General features: G+C 32.4%; 1 protein-coding gene across 6 annotated transcripts in view; it reads right to left on the bottom strand.

Moving 5' to 3' along the window:
• LOC110997300 (segmentation protein cap'n'collar) overlaps positions 1-23051 on the bottom strand; it is a 90658-nt gene that overhangs the window by 35425 nt on the left and 32182 nt on the right. For all 6 annotated transcript variants that reach the window (XM_022265395.2, XM_022265392.2, XM_022265391.2 and 3 more), the window contains 3 exons: positions 19777-19851; positions 19096-19236; positions 18303-18348 (listed from right to left, as the gene is read on the bottom strand). In XM_022265395.2, the coding sequence (XP_022121087.1) occupies positions 18303-18348; positions 19096-19236; positions 19777-19851 (262 nt within the window). The remainder of the gene's footprint in view (positions 1-18302; positions 18349-19095; positions 19237-19776; positions 19852-23051) is intronic.

The raw sequence follows: 23051 nt of genomic DNA on the forward strand, positions 1-23051 counted from the left end.
CACAGTCTGTAAGGATAATATAAATAATACATTTTTTAGACATTTTGAAAATGCCAAAATTATAAAAACCTTTCTTAAACGTTACTGTTTAGACAAAGGACCTTTAAGACAAATCTTTTTTTCAGAAGCCAACTGTTAAACAAAAAATGTGATAATCTGTTTAACATGAATGGGTATTAGGTACCCGAGAACTGGCCGTAACTAATTACAACGGTGGCGTAGGGTTAACCATAAATCATAATACTGAGTGACAATTCAAAGAGTTTTTGTTTATGGTCTTATAAATTCATGAATATATTGAGCGGCACACGAACTGTCATTTGTATGACCAGAACATCTCCAAGGGTTGTTGTATTAAGCTCGGTGAAAGAATTGTTTTAGATTGGTTTTAATATTTTTGAAGTTATACTTCTTTTGGCGCGTTAGGGAGAAATTATTAGAGTAAATTTGTACGATGCGCGCGTCACAAAAAAAGGACATCCTGAAGTTAGAATGGTGAACAATGTAAAATAAATAAATCTTTAATTATGCAGAAATATTTTTGAGATATTTAAATAAACTTTATTTATAACGCGTCATATTAAAACTTTCTACGTTTTTAATACATTTTTGATATTGTCAGTATCGTGTGTTCTACAAACTTAGAATTTTTAAAAGATTTTTATCTTCTTACTTAAGAAGTATAACTTCTAACGCGTGTACATAAGTACACCCACATGATTTTTTTAATTTAAACGACTTGCTGATGACGTCAATATACCCCAGGGGGTACCCAGTACCCACATCTATAAAACATAAAATTATACATAGAATTCTAAATAAAAATTGAAAAAATTCTGTGAAAAAGCTCGGCTCATTCTTGATGACATAAATTCGATCCCCGGCTGTGACTTTCTATCTATATCTAATGAATGAAAACTTCTCAAGGCAACCAAAAACTGTGCCACAAAAGGCTATATCTGATGGCCTGGGATTAGGTCGTACTAGATAGGCTACTTCTAATTAATTTGTTTTAAAATAAGTGTTGTTTGATGATATTGATATGTTATTTTAAAAGAGTACTTTGTTCTTTGTTCTTACAGCTTTTTCTCTTCTCTGTCTTCTTTGATTATGAGTGTCTACCGATTTTTTTTAAATCATTTATTCATCTAGGTAACATAATGTTGTAATTATGAACGTGAAAACAAGAAATATACATTAAATGCTTCTAATTTTACATTAGTTACATTCTACGCCATTGATTTGAGAACTGCACCAATGGCGTAGAACGGAAGAGAAGAACTGGTAATAAACTCTCCGCGACTCTTTTTAATCGCCAAGTTTTTATTTTACACAACGTTTGTAAGGAGCTGCAACTACTACACCATGTTCCACATGACATGTAAGTAATCAATAATAATATATATATTTATATTTAATGACGTGGAATATGTGATACCTGTATCCTATGTTCCATAATTATTATATTTATAAAAAAAAATAAGCGATAACGAAACATACGGAAATCTTTTGCGTATAGCGCGCGACTTATAATTTCGTGCTTCAGTCACAAAGCATATAAATGTCAGTTGACAACAAATAAACCTACAAATCAACTTATGGTTAGTAAATATGAATTTAATATTTATCTCTAGTCTTTGCCTGGATATTTTAATATTTGAACTACTGGCGCCTTTTAAAAACCTTATCACAAAAATCTTGGAATTAACACTTTAAACGTCCCGTATTGTAACAATTAGGTCATAAATGCGGTTTCACACTAATCCCCATTGTTGAAAGGGTCTTTTCGGCCAATTGTCAACTTTTTGTCAAAACATAACGGTAGCTGAAGGGTTGACAGATTTATGACGCCGGTAGTTGTTTTTATAATGCGTTTGTGATACGAACCACAGATATGGGAAAACTTAAGATTTTTGAAAATACGAGTAGAAAATCCTAGATGAAATCTTAGTAGGTAGGTATACAGTATCGTCTATAGTTATTTTTTATTTATAGAAAATAACTATTATACATAATAAAATGAACATTTAGTTAAAACTCGCACACTAGGATTTCCTGTGGCCGAGTTCTCTTCCATTTGACGTTCATAAGTGTACATTGTGTTACCAAATCTTAGTATACAGTACCATCTATAGTTATTTTTTATTTAAAGAAAATAATTATTATACATAATAAAACGAATATTTAGTTAAAAAGAACTCGAACTAGGTTCCATGTGGTCTAGTCTCCTCCATATGACGTTCATAAGTGTACATCGTGTTACTAATATGAATAAATGATTTCGATTTGATTTATAAAATTGTATACCTGCTACGTTCATTCGTCGGATAAAACCGATGCCTTTAATTAGACATTCGAAATTCGAAACAGGATTTGTTGTTGAAAACGTGTTCTGATTGGTCGAGCGTGAAGGACAGGCCAATATGGCGCTGAAGCTATTTCGGGCACCGGACGGACCGTGTAATCAATTTTTGACCGCGTTTTTTGTTAAAAGGTTAAAAGTATATACGTTGTATATATCCTTATGTTGATTGTTACTTTATGTAGGTACGAATATATATAAAACCTCTTACTAAACGGGTGGACGGATTTTTTTGTGTGTGGTTTCGAGAATACATTAGTACCTACCTATACATGTTCTGTGTATGTAGGGAACGCTAATATAAAAACTAAAGTTCTAAATATCAGTGGCCCTAACCAATTTAAAAGATACATATCAGAATGAACCTAGAAGACTAAAATTGGGGTGGCTAATAGCGACGCGTATTTAGTTCGTATATTAAGTTCCTCATATACCTACATAAAAATACATTGAAATGGAACGCAATTTTGTGTTAAAAAAACAAAATTACTGGCTGGGGTCGAAATACGTTCTATAAAAATCTAGTCGAACCTACGACCTCCAGTCTCAGAGGAAACGTGCAGGCTAAGTGTCTAAAGACCCAAAAAACGTGATCATATAATGGTACATGATCATCTATTGGGGCTTTTACCTTAGTAATAATTAATTTACAAATTTCACTTCTGACATGTGTACTTTGTACGCACGCACTTGTTTTTAAAACTGTATAGAGAATACATAAAGAGAACAGAAGAGACAACTCGAAGACACAAAATAACAGAAGTGTCACAAGCTACTCTAGGTGATCACTAAAACCAGTACATCTGATGTATTATATTATGTTACTTCAACCTATGTGTGTCACTGGGTGCCAGCAATAAAGGCAAAATAATAATGCTATACAAACTTGACTGTAGATAAACAATACTTGAACAGCCATGACTTCAAGTCACTGCCAAGGTTACAATAGAATCACGCCCGAATGCCTCACAAATGCGAAAGTAACGATTTAACTTTTTAATTCTATACCGATTGTAAAGATAGATTTAGTGGATAGAGTTGTTCGGAGTGTTCCGAGTTATTGAGAGGATATCAAGACAGAATACAATATCACCTCGAAATCCGTCTTTTAACAACTGAGCGATTCTTAAGGCAATATTTGCCGTGCACTATGTGGAACCAGTTACCGGCTGAAGTATTTCAGAAACAATTCGACTTAGGAGTTAGGTCCTTCAAGATTCCATCCTTTTCCTAAAAGGCACTTGCCTCCTTCCGGAAATTTGAGTGTCTTTCATATCACACTGAGGTTTCCTTTTACTCGTGCCCTTGTGTAAGCCCTTTGTAGGCACACTGCGAATGGCCTTAACTAATTTCATGATTTATCCGCTTGCTGACCTATTTTTTATAAAAAAAAAACCAAATCAAGCTGGATCTGAATATCCATAGCTCCCCTCACACTTTAAAATTAATTTCCCTTTAGTTTGTAATTTGTTGATATATAATTTTTTGTAGTACCAATGTATTGTTAGTAAATTACATGTAAAACTATCAAAAATTATACGTATCGGCTAATATACCTATGTGCATGACTTAAGTATATAAAATTGATATAACAATTCATAGGGGACGTTTAACTATATACAATTCATTTAATTGACAGAATGAGGGTCTCAATTGAGATGGATGTTTCTAGAACAGTTTATTAATATTGGTATGGCACATATAGATTTGCTACGAGTTGACCACTCGGCTATTCTGGTTGTAGCTATGTTAGGAATAATGATGAAATAAATATGGAAAGCAGTTAGCAAATTACTTTATAAAAAAGGACAATCATTGGAGGCCCATAGTAGTAGGTTTGTAGCCGGCCTATGTGGGCGGAGTACTCTCTTAGAGGACCTATCTCTCAGGGAACCCTACCGGGAATACACAGTTTGAAATAAAATAACATATCCATAAGTTTTATTTATGCATATGTTGTGTTCACTGTAATTTAGAAATACTTTTCTTTTCTCATGCGACCAGGGTGAGGCTTTTCGACCATACTGAAGTTATGTTTAGATTTAATCAATCTCGTGGGACCGATATGAGCGATATATATATATACATGATACAATAACATAGAAAATAAAAGTGTACTACTACTATTGTAATACAGATAAAATCGCGAATTCCCTTAGGACACAAACAGAGCGCGTATTTTGACATTTGATACGTCAAACTTGATTGATCGCTGTCGGTTGACATTAATCTGTTGTGATATTATCTATGGCTTGTACGGCGCTATTTTCTAAAGGAAATTCAGATAAAAACTCAATTTTATAACTTTCATGTGTAGGTACACACATGGATACATTTATGGATTCCTATAAAGAAATATCACCTTTACTTAACTAAACGAATAGACATGAGACGACCATTAAAATACTTTTAATATATTATAACTATATTTTTATTTATTATAATTATATTTTAACTAAAAACAATACGCTGCATTATAAAAAAATTCAGCAGATAATTAAATTCTTATGTAATAATTATTAAATAATTTATATATATATATATATATATAAATGTTACCATTTTATCTATTATTTAAATAGCTAAAATGGTATTCTACATTCTAGGAACATTTTTATTAGAAGTAGCGAACCGATTAGGAGTTGATTAAAAATATCAATAAAAAGCATTTTAAATTCATGTTTTTTATATGCAATATATTGAAACTAAAACATCTGACATATTTCTAGAACGACACGAATCGTGACAGCGCATTCGAATTTCAAACTCATCCTATAACAACACTACCAATGACCTTTTCTGAGAAAAAAAACTCAAGCACCTCCCATACAAGTTTTTATCTGTAACAATGCTTTGGAATCTCTGGTAACTTTTAGTTTCTTCTTTTTTAATTTTACCACGTTAAAACGTGATTATATAAATATATGAATCACAATTCGAAAATTCATTCCGCTGTTCTAAGTTTAAAAAAATATCATTCTACGTAATTCCTTTAAAATATCAAACGACGCTATCCGCCTCTTCCTTTCTTTAGTTTAAGAAATATAGAGACAGCGAATATTGGTCTTATTTAAAGGGACATATAAAACCTCGTTGAATACTTCTACTATTATAATGCATATAAACCCTTTAACAGTAAAAAGTATGACTAAACAGACGGTTTTAATGTAAGGTCGGCCTAGGTACCCCTTGTTCGAATAGAGGATCTCCGCTTAAATTTCATTTTTCCAAATCAATTCGACTTAGTCCTTCAAGAAAAGAGCGAGTTAAATAGGCCGGCAACGCACTCGCGAGCTTTTTTACATTATAAGAGGGTAACGGCATCGCTTAGGAACGTCACCACAACCAGAAATTGCCGGGTGGCACAGGATATAGTGCTGGAAGATTCTCATTTCGGAAACCAAGGCTTTTTTTTAATTTTATGGCCATAGTTTACTAGACCACAAAAAGAGAGATGTCAAGAAGTACTTGGAGAAGCGGGAAGACTCTGATTTTTTTAAGTAGTAGTTATTAATGAAATTCTTAGTAGTATTATTTGTTGCTTTTAAATGTAACTTTGTCTTCTAATGCGCTTGCTTGTTTTCTGTTTTTTATACATAATTTGTTAATCTGTGAAATCTGTTTTGGCTTTGTGTATTGTATTAGTATTTTGTATAATAATATGTATTAGGTAAGCTGTTAGATTACTTATAATTAAATAAATAAATAAGCTCAAAATAAATAAACTGGGCCGCAGCTAGCCGAATGAGCGAGTAGGTACGATTAGTCATATACCTATATTTGAGACGCAAATTGAATTACATTCATACAAAAGAGTTCAACGCGCTAACTGTAATAAAAGGTTTTGTGAAGAAATATTTTCTATTAACTAAAAAACAGCCAAAAATTAAATACTAAAGTTAAAAATAACGATTACCGGATTGCTGCAAGTTTGTTTGTTTTGAATAACATTTTATATTATTTAACTTGTCAAAAGGAATATAATATATCTTCCATAATTTAATATATTCTACACCAAAGTTAAATACATATAGTTGTTACGTATACTGATATATAAATGTAAAGTTTGTAAGGTTTAGGGTTATCTCTGGATCTACTGAAATGATTTTAAAAATTTATTTACGAATAAAAAGCCACATTATTTAGAGAGTCATAGTCTATTTATAAAAATGCTGTTTGATAGTAGTCGGACTTGAAAAGTATAAAAACGTTCCAGCGAAAACGTTTCCTACGAGCTTGGTAATGCATATAAGTCACATAGGTATATTTAACTTTTTCAAACAATTCTAACTCAAAAACACGCAATTTATTGATCTCACCAATATCTAGATCTTAGTTTATATAGGTTCAAAGTTTCTTCCAAGCTGGGTCCGAAGTTTATTATAAATAGATCCCGCCGTCTTGTATAGATTAGTAGATCTTTTTAAATAGAACATAAATTAAAGTAGGTATGTACCTTTGCTATCTGCCATTATAAAGTTCAATGATTCCTTTAAAAAAAAACTCTCCAAAACCAACCTCTTAAAAGTTTATATGGGGTTATAGGGGCCAGTACAAAGACGCCAATTTAATTATGATATTGCACTAAAGCAATTTAAAAATATAATATAATAAACGTCTCGTGACGTTAACTGTCACTTTTGGCAATGTGTTATCTTTTTGGGTAAAGAATTTTTCTTCTTCTTTTTTTTTAATGGAACAGGATGAAGGCTAATCTGATGACGCGGCAAATGGACACTCAATTCTTTCGTTGCGTGAATTATGGTAACATAATATATTATATTAAGCTAGTTATAACTCTTGTCTCTATTTAATTAAACGCATTAAATCGTCAAAGTTATAATAATCAAAGCAATTAATAAAAGTTATTATATAAAGGCGGCAGTTGGTTGCCTATCAAAAAACTCTTCGTAGGTAAATAACTAAAATATTTTTTTAGTTATACAAATTGCAATATATTAGGAAATAAACTATTTTAAAAATTTATTATTATATAATTCCTTAAAAACTATATTTTACGTAAAATAGGTTTGGCCCAAAAATGGCATCGCTCAAACGTTATTAATGTCTAGAATTAAAAAAAAAACATACCAAAACCTTGCAGTAAACAACACAAACCACAAACACACACTTATAGTCAATAATAGTTATTTTATTTAAAAACTCACTAAAGGATAACACTTGGTTCGAGTCCGAAATGGTACTGGAACCTTTTCCAAAGGTTTTTTGCCGCCCGGCCCACTATGGGCGTGGCGTACGAGGCTGACTGATATACAGCCGTCCCTTTCACACATATGTACTCATGTGTGTCGGACAAGGATGGGTGCATTGCGTCAGGATGCTTTGTGTTTTTATATGGTTTACGGAATTAATTGGATGGGTTTTGATATATATATCGGCGTTACATATTAAACATAGAGGAATATTAAAAGTATATTTCTAATTCGATAGATAAAGTATATCGATAGAAAAGATAGATAGGAAGGATAGAAAAGATCAACATTTAATTAGACCAAATCGATGAAACTTGGGAATGGCTGGACCGATTTGGCTTATTATATATCTATATATATATCTTAAAATACTTCTGGAAGTTCAGGGAAGGTTTAAGCGGAAAATAGGAACAATCAGAAAAGGAAAATTTAAACGAGTCCTTAGCTTAATTTCATTGCTTATAAAAAAGAAATAATAATAATGTATTACAAGAATATGGTACAATGTGTGTGTGTTACAATCGTAAGTTCTCAAATGCCACACACAATGGCGCGCAAATTTGTCTTTTAAGGAATTTTACATATTATAGGCGTAGGTAAATGAATTGGTCAATTATTGTATTATTTGTATCGTACATATATCTTACGATATTAAATTTATATTAACAGTTTCACATACATTTTTTCCAAATGTAACATACAAACTCGATTTTTCAAAACTCTAGTCGGAAGATATTTTAATTCTTTTGGTAAATTATTGTAAACCTTAATTGCTATACAAAATGTATTTTTCCTAAAAATAAGATTGATTTTTGGCATGTCTACTTGTATATTGTAACATGGCACTTGACACTCATATTGATTCAGAAATTTGTGTTTCATAGGTATCTGTATGTGGTCTTCGTTTTTAGGTTTCAAAAATTGTGTATAAAGTTCTAACACACATATATGTACCTACGTAATACAAATTTCACCGGCACATAAAAATACATTCGTAAGTCAGCTACTGTGTGTTAGTAACGTAAGTTCTACTTTGGGTTTAAACCAGAAACAACTATTTATCTTAAGGATTAAAATGATGTTCATCAAATTGTTTATCTTATGTTTTATGTAATTTAATTTAAAAACAAATAAATAAAACAATACCTATTGGCTCGGTCGAAAGAATATGAATAAAACTACGCATTAATATTTATTTTTTATAGAACAGGGGCAGGACAGAAGGCTCATCTTTTGTGAAGTGATAAGCGGCCCATCGACACTCAATGCCAGAGGGCTCGCGAGTACGTTGCCGGTCTTTTAAGAATAGCTACCTATGCAATTTTCTAGAAGGACCCAAGTCTGTTTTGTTCTGTTATTAATTGCAAAATACAATTGTCTATGGCAATATTAACTGCTTACAGTAGATTCAGAGATAATTCCTTTTAAATTATCTATATTAATACCTATATATAAGTATATAGTGTATATTTAACGATTTCCTCAACTTGTTATATATGATTACGAAAATTCTGTAACACTCTAAGCATAGTATATACAAATCCAAGATATAAATAAAAAAATACCAGAATGCAAAGCCTTCGAGATAAATATATATATACAGAAATATATTTTACAGTAGAGAGCATTTTTATACATACCAGCTAATTGAAAATCATACGAGTTGATCTGTAGTCTATGCCAGAGAAAACAGACAAACATTCATTTGTATAACAAAATCGTCCAAGCCGAACTTTCAATTTCAACCAAAATAGCTGATAGACGATGACTATCCGCCATTTTGTGGTATCACCATGACTTGAACTGTCGCAGTGCAGTGAAAGTGTTGTCATACAAATTTGAAAGTAATATTCCAGTATTGCCATACTAATTAATGTGTAGCTAATAATTATTTGCATTAACAAAATTCAATAAAATTTAGTTCCATACAAATGAAACGTCGGTTCATGCGTTGATATGCGTCTCCAAAATATGGCTTTAAGTCAAAAATTGTGGTATTTTGGCAGTTCACCAATGGATTCTAGAAATATTAATAAGAAAGCCGCCGAGAGGATCCTGTATGAAGCAATAGACTACCTTCCCTCTGAGATACGACTATCAAAATTCGAGCGTACTCCTTAAAGGCCGGTAACGCATCCACTAAAATGGCTGTCTATGGGCTGCGATGACTGCCCTTTTTGGGCGTTTCACAGGCTCGTTTGGCAACTGATTACAGTAGACCCGAAACGCTCTGTATTGATGGTATCCGAACTGGGGTATGAATTTTTTTTTTTTGGGACATTCGCATGTGTCTTGGATTGTCTAGGGTGGTCCAGAATTGGTCATACAGTGGGTATGGATCACAAGATTCTGTCATAAATAAAGCCTGAAGTAATAACAAGTCTTGCACGGTGCGCGAGATGAGATTTCACCTCGGACATATAAAAGCCTATGCTAGGAGGGAAAGAGTTTGACTAAATAGGTACTTCTAAAAGAAATGATTGGTGCCCAATGCAAAAAGAATCAATTATTTTTTTGGCTTATTAAGAGGATTGAAAAGGACAAGTGCTAAGCTAAGTGAAAAAATAATATACAAGAACAAAATGTCTTCCTCAATAGAGACTAAGTACTGTTCTTGTACCTACACTTTTTGTAAAATATCCTATTTAGTAAATCAAGTTAGATTTAAATGTTTTTGTGTAAAAAAATTCCAGTTAAAACCGACTAAATCTGGATTAACAACTTGTTGTTCTAAAACGAATAAATCCTTGTATCTTTTAAGTTGAGTTTATTTTGGGTTACAGAAAATAGCTGATAGGTGATGACGGGGCGGCCATATTGTGACGTCACGGTGACGTTGGCTACGCAATACGGTAGTTGACCTATGTGATACAACAAAATTGTGTATAAAATCAACACGGGCAGAAAGCCTTGCGACGTCCTTATTTAAAATTTAATAAGCTTAGGATAAACCATAGACATCTATAGATCCAACTGAAGATAATTCACTCGCGCTATAACGCTGTGGATCTGTACATCCATTTTTATTCCATAGACAACTTTTTTTTAATATACCTATAATTTGTTAATCTGTGTAATCTGTTTTGGCTTTGTGTATTGTTTTAGTATTTTGTATAATAATATGTATTAAGTAAGCTGTTAGATTACTTATGATTAAATAAATAAACTTGATCAGCCATCTATCTGACACATATACAGATTAATATCAAAATAAAGATAATAACGAGCTGTGTCTCATTAATAAATATCTCTTTGTCTTAGGCTGCGAAGGATTGGCAATTATGCAGAGGCTCTTTCAGTGTACAGGTATCAATCACCCACGTAGTTCTAGAATCTGTGGCTTACCAACGAACAGAAATCCTTGGAGCAGTAAGGTGACTCCCTGAAGTCTGAGAAGAGCCAAGAAACTTCTAAGCTTTTGGAAGGAGCCAGGCTGGCTTAGCACATAAGGACATATATATGGGGAAATTGAGTCCACACTCTGTACTTCTACTACTACTGGATTTGAGACTTGCGATTTCACGATGTTTTCCTTCATCGCACAAGCGAGTGTTCCGTGCATAGGTATAGCCAGGGTTCGAAGCTATCTTCGACCTGACTCTGACCATCAAAATATTCATCTATCTTCTATCATCATGTTGATATTGTAACAGAAAAATAGTACTAGATGATCCTGCAATATTTTTTATTTAAAGATTTATATCTTGCTATTATTGCAAATTTTTACCTACTATCGATTAATTTGTTGATTCTTTATATCTAAATATTATGTATTATACAGTGGCTAAATGACATGAATTTAAAGGGTCTACATTGTTTTTATCTTAATTAACCTAAATTATTAATAAATTTAAAACTTGAAAGAAAGGGCCTTCATCAAAATATTTACCGATTTAAAAAGAAAATTTAATAGCAGCCACTTTAAATACTCGGTATTAATATTAAATGATGATTGAATAAAATTTATTTATGAATAAAATTTATATATATACATCATTGAACATAAGGAAAACCGTATTAATTCAAGTCTTCCAAAAATTGTATCGTAAAATATCAAAATCAAGGTTCATTAAAAAACAAGCCTCCTTCGCTAGGTATAATGTAATAAAGCGTGATTTACCAATTTCAACCTTCGTATTCTGTATTAAAGTTGAATATTCAATAAAGAGGCAAAATCCAATTATTTAAAACAATACGATAAAACTTATATTCACTGAAAGTCGAAAATCAGGATTCGAATTTGTTTTCTTCACGCCGTAGAATAAACGACCCTATGAAGGTAATACAGAGTAGGTTTTTCTACCACAGACTGTGGTTTATACGCCCTCTTGGAATTGTGTGGAGAATTATTGATTAGTCAGCGTTCGACCAATCAGACGCGAGCGGGAACTAGTATGGCGGCAAGGGTCTGAAAATTTATATCCATCGGACTAATTTATTACGTATTGTGCCCGGACATTAATCTTTTCCCTCTTTTATTAATGGTGCGCTGTTTTATTTTAATGAAACGCGCGGGAAACGGGCCCCGCGGCAGCCATCTTGTTGTTATGGTATTGATTTTGTTATGTGGCTTTTCGAGAATCAAAATAAGTTTTGAGTAAAAAGGTTATAGTTTTTATATGATTTTAATATCGAGTTTATTTTGAATTAGGTTTAAAATATGTATGTATTTCCTACTTACCTAACGAGCAGTACAGAATCCTAGTTATGTCTTTTTTAAACCCCGAAAGCTTTATACGGCCCTGGTACACTAAAGAGATGCCTAGATTTATCAGGGAGTTTTAAGAGTTCTAGGACCTAATCGAGGCTACTTTAGCAATTTCAGTTGTTGAATAATACGGAGTTTAAACCCATCCATTGGACGACCGGCCCTGACCGACGTTTAACTAGAGTTCAATGTAATGTTTTGATGACATATCAAATTTTTTTGTAACGCCCAACGAGAAGCAAGTATCATGGTGTCTATGCATTTTTCACGACCTTGCTAGATAACAGTTAACGCTGGTTCAATTCAGACTATATAAAATGCTCATATTGATCACATCATGAGGTCCGTAAATGAAAAACTACTCCAAACCTTTCCAAGGATATCATTAGGGAATATCCATCGGAGACCAGCCTTAGTGACAGACTTATTTGTTCATTTATATATTAAGACCAAGGTTTTCTGATAACGAAAACTTGCGAGAATCGGAAGAGAGAATCTGACATTCTTGGCTTCTTCAGGCCTTACATTCGTGAATATAACATACAAAAATATAGGTATGGAATTATAATTTTAACATTAAATTGACTTTACTTTGATTATGTGCAATTGGGTGTTTTTGTTGTTTGCATAGTTTTTTTATCATTCAATATTCAAGAGAAATTGTCCAAGAAACATGCTCGACACGAGAATAAAAATGATGAATACGTTTTTTGTTGATAAATTTTTTTTATTGTTAAAGTTTTCTTGAATTCGTTTGTAAATACCCTAATTCAATAGACATGTTCATGTCAATTATGGAGCTTTGAAAAAATAAGAAACTAATGTAGTTTAAACTTTAATACATACATGGTTAAAAAACTTAAGCCAGCCTTTAGGACGAATCAAAAAAACATTCCTTCGGGTTATTATCATTCTAGAAATCTATGGTGTAGTTCTTAATAGAAACTCTGATTAAGAATGGTGACGCAATTTCTAATTAAACCAATGTAGTGATACGTATAATCTACGGCTGCAATCACTGCGATGATATCATACCCTGAATTGAAGAAATACTGAAGGATATATATATATAGCCCAGCTCCAGTGGAGGCTTTGGGGCCAGTTAGTGGTTGGACTGGTCAGATCCTCTCTTTAGGTTTGAGGAAAAGATACCATTCTTCCTCTACAAATAGCAGACGCACAGTTAACTACAACGAAGTTTGCATAAAGCTGGATTTGAAATTGTCCCAACGAATAGTTTTTTTAATCCCCACAACCACTCGTACATAATTCAAAGTTATATAAAGCTATACAATGGCTGAATCGTTTTCGATGCAACAAAAGCGTTATTAATGATCTAATCCCGCGGGATTGAGACATCCCTCTACTATTAATCAATGTTCCCCACGTATTGTTAAATATGTCTGTATATATCCCGGTTTCTATATTTAAAGCATTGGTATACGAGTCGTAGATTTCTGGTCTTCATTATGAGCTACACGACACCGAAAATTCTACCAGTAAGCTGTAACTAAAGTTACAAAGTACACACAACAACTTTAAGTCTTCGTCAAACGCTGCCTGCGTTTCTTCTCATCAGCTATACCTAGGAGCTATGCAAAAAACGCCGAAAGTTCACATTCACCATACTCTCCGGAAGGATCCAAGACCTGTCGCCAATCAAGCTCTGGAATCCTGAAAGGAAACGTGGCCGACCAAAATAGACCTGGCAACGAAGCATCATTGCATAGGCATAGTAAAAACGCAATATACCTCGCTTGGTACACAGAGGACCTTACAGTAAGTAATGCACAATTAACGATGTAAAAAAGGAAGAAAAGGAGTTCTCTTTAAAACATACATGAGGATAAAAATATTAACAACACAAAAGTAATATTACGCCGCCATCGTAAGCTATCACTGTGTCAAAATCCATCTGCCAACCACCATCACGGAACGGGTCCAAATTCCCGCAACTTGGCAAACTGTTTTACAAGATTCGTTATATATAAAAATAAGCCATATATGTATCTGTATCTCTTTCGTTTGGAAGGCATTTTTCTTATTTTTTCTCTGTATGTTTTCATAGATTGGCAATGGGCGAAGATACACAGATAAAAGGTAGACTTTTAAAACAATATGGAACGGACCAAGAGGAAGAAGAGGGCGCCCCAAAAAAGATGGATGGATAGAGTTAGTTGGAAAAAGCTTGATAAGGTCTTTACCCGTGAAGGGGTTTTAATGGATCGTACTGAAGGTAGCTAAGATATAGGATATATAGGATAACAAAGAAAAAACTTATAAAATGTAATAATTCTAAGCAGGTATATTATTTTTTCCGTAATGATTCAACGGGCTTTATTATTATTTCTAGCATTTCGAAAACCCCACATAAAAAACAGATTTCGGTACCCTGTTTTCTTATATTCAATTTCACTACTCGTGGGCGCCCATAGAACCATAAAACCAACTTCAGACCGTGTTGGTTTCTCGTACAGATAGAAGATCCAGGGTGGTGAGAACCTATTTTTAAGACTTATTTATTTAACATGAAAATTATGATCGAAATCCCATAAAAAAAGTTATAATTTATTCATTAGAATACAATTCGAATTATTATCGTACAAAGGGACCGAAAAAAGGTTGAAAGTCGATTATCTTCGAAATTTCGGACGGGACACGTTTCCAGGGAATAATGAGACCAGTTTAAGATGACACGCAGAATGAGAGTTGGTTTGATACAGTCGAGGGTTTCGGCCGGTTTGGTAATTGTCGGAACGACATAACGGAGACAAGTTTGTGAGAGTTATTTGGAACTAAGTTGTGTGGTTTTTTAATATAGACAGACTGGCTTAAATCCCACCTGGGGTAAAGTAAGATGTGGCCTAGTGGAGGGCCTGCTCAAGACAGGCTTGTTAATCCGCCACTTATAATTTTGTCAAATAATTTTTAGATATACAGTATTTGAAAGATACTTTTTGTTTCCGTTGAACAGTTTTTACAAACATATATAAAACGTAGAAATATGGAAAAAATCCTTCATGTTTCTACGCATTCATCAACCAATATGTATTTTTATTAAATTAATATGATGTCAACCTCTTGATAAAAACCACAAATGTATGTACAAAAAGAATCTGTTTCATTATCTGTCACAGCACCGCAACGTATTCAAATACGACATCGTTCCGATAACTTAAAATCGGGCACCTGAAAAGTTTACGAAGGCTCAATATAAAATGGGCGTGTCGAGCGACAGCCGCGTTCGAAATTCAAACGATTTCCACAAGTCATCATCGTCTGTTCTCAATGATTAATACTTTTGGTTTTTTTAATCGATATTAATTCTAGAATTTTGTATTCATTGTAACATAGATGTCACTCGTATGATTGCAATTGTCCTGTTGCAATATTTATTTTCTTTTGTTATATTATAGATAGAAAACGATATTCTTTGTTTTTTAGTTTGCTTAGCTTGTGCGGCGCCACAAATACAAACTTCAAAAATATATGAAGCTATTTTTTAGGTATTTAGGCAAATAAATAGTCTACCCAAACAGATATTAGATAGCCTAACGCTAACCAACATAAACTCTAAATTAAAAAACTACTTTATATGCATTTGTCGCACTCCTAAATAAGACTGCTGTGGTTAAATTAATACATATAAACCAAATTAAAAAAAAAATACAAAAAACGCTGTAGCTGTAGGCGATTCATTTTTGTTTAGACGCAATTTCTTCGTAAAACAACAATTTTAATTTCAAGTGCTCAGTGTTTGTTATCTCTTTAAAGACTTTTATGTATGTCAGAATAACTGTCAGGAGACAGACAGAAGGCTCACCAGATATATATGAACCCTCAATGCCAGGGGCTGAAGGACTGGCATGCTTTTTTCCTGACAAATAATCTTATAGAAGTTAGCTACTATAAAAATTATTAACATGTCGCAGCCCTTAAGCTTTCAATTAATTTTAATAATATTAAGTTTCTAATCTCTGAACTAGCGACTTTTTTAATGTTATAGGATGTTAAGTGATACCGCCGCCCATGGACACTCGCACTGTAAGAAGGCTCTCGGCCTCATAGGAATTAGTACCCTCTCTTAAAGGACCCTATAAACTAAACTCAATAATTAATATACAATCTCAGATTGTTTCCAATCAGACCGTGACAGTCGATCCATCTCCTACCTGCATCCCAATAACCGAATACAATCCATTTATGGCAACGCGAATGCAAATTCTTCGCTCTTTATATAAATTTGATAATCAATATAAACCAAATAAAGTAAATAAAACCGTACAAATAATATTATAATATACATGTCTATAGTTAAAACATATTAAAAAGGCTTTTTAATTATTTGAAAACTGTTGTAAGTTAAAATTTTAAGGTAGGATATTGGTTGTTGGACAGTTGTACTGTCATTTTCATAGAAAGGTCTATTCACATACACTGATCCGACCTACCATGCATAGCTTGTATCGACAGATGACTATTACAATCCGTCGATTGGTATGTCGAATCGGTTTGGAAAAATTTACTGGGCAGCTTTTCCAAAAAAAATTATAAATATGATGCTATAAAAAAGTTCTTTATAATAAAAAAAAATCTTCGGTCTTATAAAAATACGTGTTAATTGATTGGCGGAATTTTTCTGTTTATATGTTAAACATTTTTTAGTGATATTTCTATATATTATTCCATATTACGAATCTACGACCCCAAAAGCGGTGTCTGTTCTCAAATAATGCTGACTCAGCAAACTAATGGTTGTCCCGCTGAGCACTCAAGGGTATTTCGAAATTATTAAAACACAAAAAATCCTATCAAATTCGGTATAGTTTTTTAGACAAGGAAAATTTTGTTAAATGCTCAAAGGTCTCAGAATCGTGCATTAAATGTAATGACATAAGTTAATAAATAAATGGTAAATAGTATAGTACTTAATACAGCTTTAGCTAGAGAATCTAGGACTTTTAATAGTTCAAAATAGCTGTACAACCTGTATGATTACACACGTATAAGCTTCGTATAAGCTAAATTTTAAATAAGCTATTTATTACTTATTGGTAGGATAAATTAGTGTTTGTAGCGTTTTACGACTGTCAGATGGCACTATTCGTCATGAAACGCGAAGTAACTTATTTGGAACTTATATCTTTCGAATAATTTATGTGTTGCATAGCTATTTGGTACTTTATCCATACAATTGTGAAACAGGCCGTTTTATACTAAATAAAGTGGTTAAATTAAAATATGATGTAATTTGATAAATTAATCGTTGTGAATTAAAAAATTCTAAGACAAATTGCTAATTGCTAACCTTTGGCTTCTTTCTTCTTTGCAGTCGATTAACAGAATTGTTGAAACTAAGAGTGCCACATACATAGTTTTTAAAGTATTTAATACATAATTTAGGTAGATGTAATCATACAAAGCTAAACAAACAGTTCCAATAATATTAAACAACGATCCCCTACATTGGCTGTATACTGAATTACCGGTATCCCTTACATTGAATACATAAGGGGAACTCACCCTTATGTACTCAATACTGCGGGGATATTATACGTTTCTCGTATTTAGTAGAGTGTGTAAAGCGGGAAGGAAAAGTGCCTACAAGATAAATAAAATTTGAAAAATAAATCAGTTTTGGTAGTTAAAGAAGGAAATTTTAAAAATAGAATTCGTATCGTATTACTGAAAACCACTTTACAAATTACTTTATTATTGTTAAATGAAAATGTTTGTTTTGAAAATCGAATCCCAATAATTAGGAACAGAGTTCGAAACATATTTTCAAAAATCGAATCATAAATTGTATTTAAAAAAATAGCTTTAGTAACAACTTAATTTTCATCAGAAAGGTAATTTTAAAAATAGAATCACAGCGAAGTATTTCGAAAGAATACTTTCAAAAATCAAATCATAAATGACGTATATCCAGAAATCATTTTAAAAATCGAACATTCTTATACTTACTTAAAATATACTACTTGTTCCGTTAAACAAATCTATCTTACTTATAACTTACCTGTTTCAGTATCAACTGTATATGACAGTCCAGCCCAGGGGTCATCCTGGAAGGGAAATTCATCTATCAATTTTATGAATACAAAAAAAACGAGTGGCGCTAAAGCCTTCTATTATTCGTATTATACGAAATAGATTTGCAGGTTCCCAGACTTTCCACACAACCAAAATTTATCTTTATATTCCTACTTTACATAGAAGTTATATATCATAGCTTCATGAATATGTGCAGTAATTTTCTAGTTTATCACAAACGTGTTTTGCCTGTTATAAAATGGCGGTTGGTAATAAATGAGGGTGAAAACGGGCAGAAGGCTCACCAGCGCTCTGTTCTTAGGTATTTTCTCATTATTGCAATGAGGATAGCTGTTTAAAGTTACAGGCCCTGATTTTAAGAGACACTTTGACTTCCAGAAGGAAGCAAATGCGTTGTCGACTTATTTATTTATAGGCTCCTCTCTTGATATGTTACTTGCTGACGGAAGATAATAATCAGCAAAAATAGTTTCCTGTTAAATTAATCCTCTAGGGGCAAGTGTTTATCAAATATTAAAGTATGTATTGGTCGTGAAAATTAAGTACAGGAACCAAACTTTTATATTCAAGTTTATATATATTTATATAACAGGGAGCAGACGAGTAGGACTTACCTGATGCTAAGTGATGCTCATGCACAAAAAGCATATTATGCTAGAGGGTTCGCGAGTACGTTGTCAGCCTTTTAATAATTGGTACGCTTTTGTTAAAAATCTAAAAACACTTTTATAACAAGTTAACAATATTTACCAACATACCTCTTTATTCTCAGTATCCAGCAGACAAGCCTTGACCTTCTCGATCTTTTCAGATTCTTCTAACATCTTCTTCTCTTCTAAAACCTTCAGGTCCTTATCCAACTCCTTGCCCATCTCCACTTTCGTGGCCTGAGGACCCTCCTACACAAATTGGTGCATTTAGTAAACTTAGCCAATGTTTTGTAGCATGGTAATTTAGGTAAATTTATCTCGGATGTAATATTTAGACAATATATTATAGTTTTATCGACTCTTTGCCAGAGGGCGATTATTTTATAGTAATAGATATTTAATGAAACAATGAAATACTGTAATGTATAGAGTTTAAATAATATTAGTTTTTCACCCTGAAGTTAGTTCAACATTTTAGTTTTTTGGGATACTTCAATTAACTTTATTTAACTAGATAATCCGTTATAATAAGACTTTCAATTAAATACTTCTTTTCTATTGTTAGCGTGGTTTTTTCTAAAAACGTAAAATAAAATTTTTGAAAAGATTTTCGCCAAAGAAGTAAAACGACTATAATGCGTGTACAACTACATTGGTTTTTTTTTAGATTTCAGTTTATTTAATATTTCTAGTGTTACATGTAATTATCGTTTTTTGTTATGTGTATATGAGCTTAAGCTTAGGTATTTCTGTTTAAAAATAGTAATAAAAAATAAGTAAATAAATTACCAGCTGCATAGGATCCTCCAGAGAGAACCCCATGTCCACATCCTGCTTCCACAGCACCTCGATCAGATCCATGTCCTGGAAATAAACAATTTAGTTACTGATTGATGTAGACAAGACGTCATAGTTTTAAGTTTAAATTACTAAGATAACTCCAAATTTATATTGATTAGACTCCTAAGTGTGTGAAAAGTTATTCCGCGAGGTGGATATGGGAACACATTTTCTTATTTATTATGCTTCAGCTTTTTTGTACAAACAAATGTAAAATATTGCAAAACTCGGATTGATTAACAATTTTTTTACATTTAGCTTAAACTGGCGACATCTTGTTGCGGGATATTAAACTAAGAACATATGAGGCATGAAATATACCATTGAGTTCAGCGCCACCTAGTTAATTTAAGGTAAACTAGAAGCATATTTGTATAGACTTGTACTTCAATACAGATGGCGTAAATCTAACTGCTACGTCTAATACAATTAAAACACAGATACCAAAAGCAAATAAATATTGAATATAACGCAAGATACGAATAAAACTATCTTCTTATGCAAATAGATAATTGTTGCTATTCGCCGCTAGATGGCCCTGTTTCAACCAAGTCTCTGTTCTAGAACAAACCGATTAGGACGGTGTATTTCAAGAAATTGACAAGGTTGACGGTCAAGGCGGACTGAGGTCATTGGCGTCGCGAAATTAGTTATGTAAACTTTTTGGACGTTTGTTTAAAAAATTCAATTTTTTGACATCACGACGGGTTGTATATATCAATATAATAGGAAAGCTATTGCTACCTACCTACCTATGAATTAGTTAAGGAATATAGGCGAGATTGACTTCGAAAAAACTTTATTTAACAGAATGAAATAATTATAATATTTGAAAATATAAATTATTCATTTCTATCATGAAAAATACGTAATCATTGTATTTGCCGATATCTCGTCATTCAAATCAACATTGATATTAAAACATAACATATAATGTCTTAAAAATGTATATGTTTTGTAATACAATTTTATTCTAACATCTAATAACACACATGCCAACGATTTTTTGGACTAAGTCATGTCGGTTAGATTTTCTTCAGGATTGAGGATCACACAGCTAAACCATCATCTTTAGATTATATATTCATTAAGACATGTATATGATTTGAATGTATGTATTGCTTTTATTAAATACAGAATACGAAATTTTTAAATACTAACCATTTCCCTAATAATACAGGAATTTTCAGTCTTTTAGATATATTCTGTAATTTACCTACTGTAAATAAATACATTTCCTTTATGTAGTCACTTTACATACCTGAAACATAAGACATTACTACGCTTTCCAGAAGATTGTTATAGCGTTATTTAATATCAATTAGTTGGCAAATTAAGATTGACAATGAAGTTCATACAATATGTCACAGACTATATTCAATTCGATATTGTCTATTACCATAGTGGTTTATATTTTTTTTTAATTATATACCAAGGACTCACAAGTAGGAGATAAGATTAGGTAATACCTAATTGGTGAGTTGTGTGGTGGTGTGAAAGTAAAGGTATTTATGTGAGGTTGCAAGCGATTAGTTTACTCGAAACTGTTCAAAATCAATTCACCAAATCGATATGTCGTCTTAATAAATACAAATTTAATAAAAAGTTGAATTACTATTTATAATTGATTAGCTGACATATAATTTGAAATGCCATTGATAAATAAATTAATTACACATGTACCATAGACAATGTCATTCTGTATTCAGTTGCTATAAATATTGTCCCGACACGTGCGACTTTCACTATTTGTTTACTATTCACAATACTGCGTCATAATGTTCTACATATATAGAATATAATATTGTATATAACTCCTGAACTATCGAATACTAGAATTAAATATATAGATACATAACTATTAATTTAGATAGTGCTTAAGTGATGTTTATACTTGTTAGTCTATAAATTTTAAAAGTGGCGCCGTCAGCAATAATTATAGAATACATCACTTTTTGTCTATGATATATCTATATCTATGATTTACTCTGTGTATAAGCTTTCTTCTTTTTCGCCATTGTCTGGTTAACAATAAAATATAATTAACACAGTGATTAATAAACTACTCGTTTCATTTAACAATACATTTGACGTTATTTTAATTGATAAACACTCTTAATACCAGAGGGCCCGCGAGTGCGTTGCTGGGCTTTTTTTGGTATGCCCTTTCCTTCAATGACGCTTAGTCAAAATTCTCGTTATTTTAATTGATAAACACTTTTAATGCCAGAGGGCTCGCGAGTGCGTTGCCGGGCTTATAAGAATTGGTACGCTCTTTCCTTCAATGAATTCTCTTTCCGTCAACTTTTTTCGGAAATAATTCAGTGGGCAGCTGTAAGTTTATCTCTTGTACATGTCAAAATAAAAATAAAATTTTGTTTGATAAATTCCGTCTGTTGCCATGGTAACATTCGCAAATCTAAAATTCAACGCGAGGTTCACGCTTAATAGTTTAACGGAACAAACGAACCGTTACTTAGTTTAACTCCAAACAAACCTTAAAACTTGTGTTTAAAATGTTGAGACACGGAGAAATGTTTTTTCCAATGTTCTACTCAGGTGGTACCCGCAAATTGGGTTTTATGATTTTCAACCCAAACACTACAAGATTATTCACATAGGTGTGTGCAAAAAGGTTTCTTGAACCTGGTAGATACTGTCTGGTTCGTTGCCCGTCTGGACCAAACCCTTAGACATTGAAATTAACAACTGTAATAAGATATTAAAACAATTCCTGACTTTTAATCGAGAAAAAGATGTCTTTTCACAGGTAATATACTATTTACTTTTGTTAGTAACCTAGTAAGATCTAATTTCTTTGAATTCAAAATGATTCTTTTCCCAACTAGAAACTGCGAGTACTGCTTTGTCTTTTTGGTAGATGCGACTATAATACAACAATGACAAAGACATGGCGTGATTATTTTACGTTTTTGGTAAATAAGTCGAATCACCATGACCACTTTCAACAGTCCAAATAATAACTTTATATCAAACATTAATTTACATCAACGTAAAATTATCAGATTTTAAATATTTTAAGGGTCCCAAAGCCATGGGTCTGCTTAATAATATTGCGTTAAGATGAAACAAAATTTGGAGCTGATTTAAGTTCGCGGAAGCTTTTTAGGGACGAATGTATCATGTTAATTTAAGAACCTAAGTCATAACTTTAGTACTTTATCCCAAAGATGCATCGATACAATAGGACTGGAAGTAAAATA

Source organism: Pieris rapae, chromosome 22 (assembly GCF_905147795.1).
Source record: "Pieris rapae chromosome 22, ilPieRapa1.1, whole genome shotgun sequence".
Lineage (NCBI taxonomy): Eukaryota > Metazoa > Arthropoda > Insecta > Lepidoptera > Pieridae > Pieris > Pieris rapae.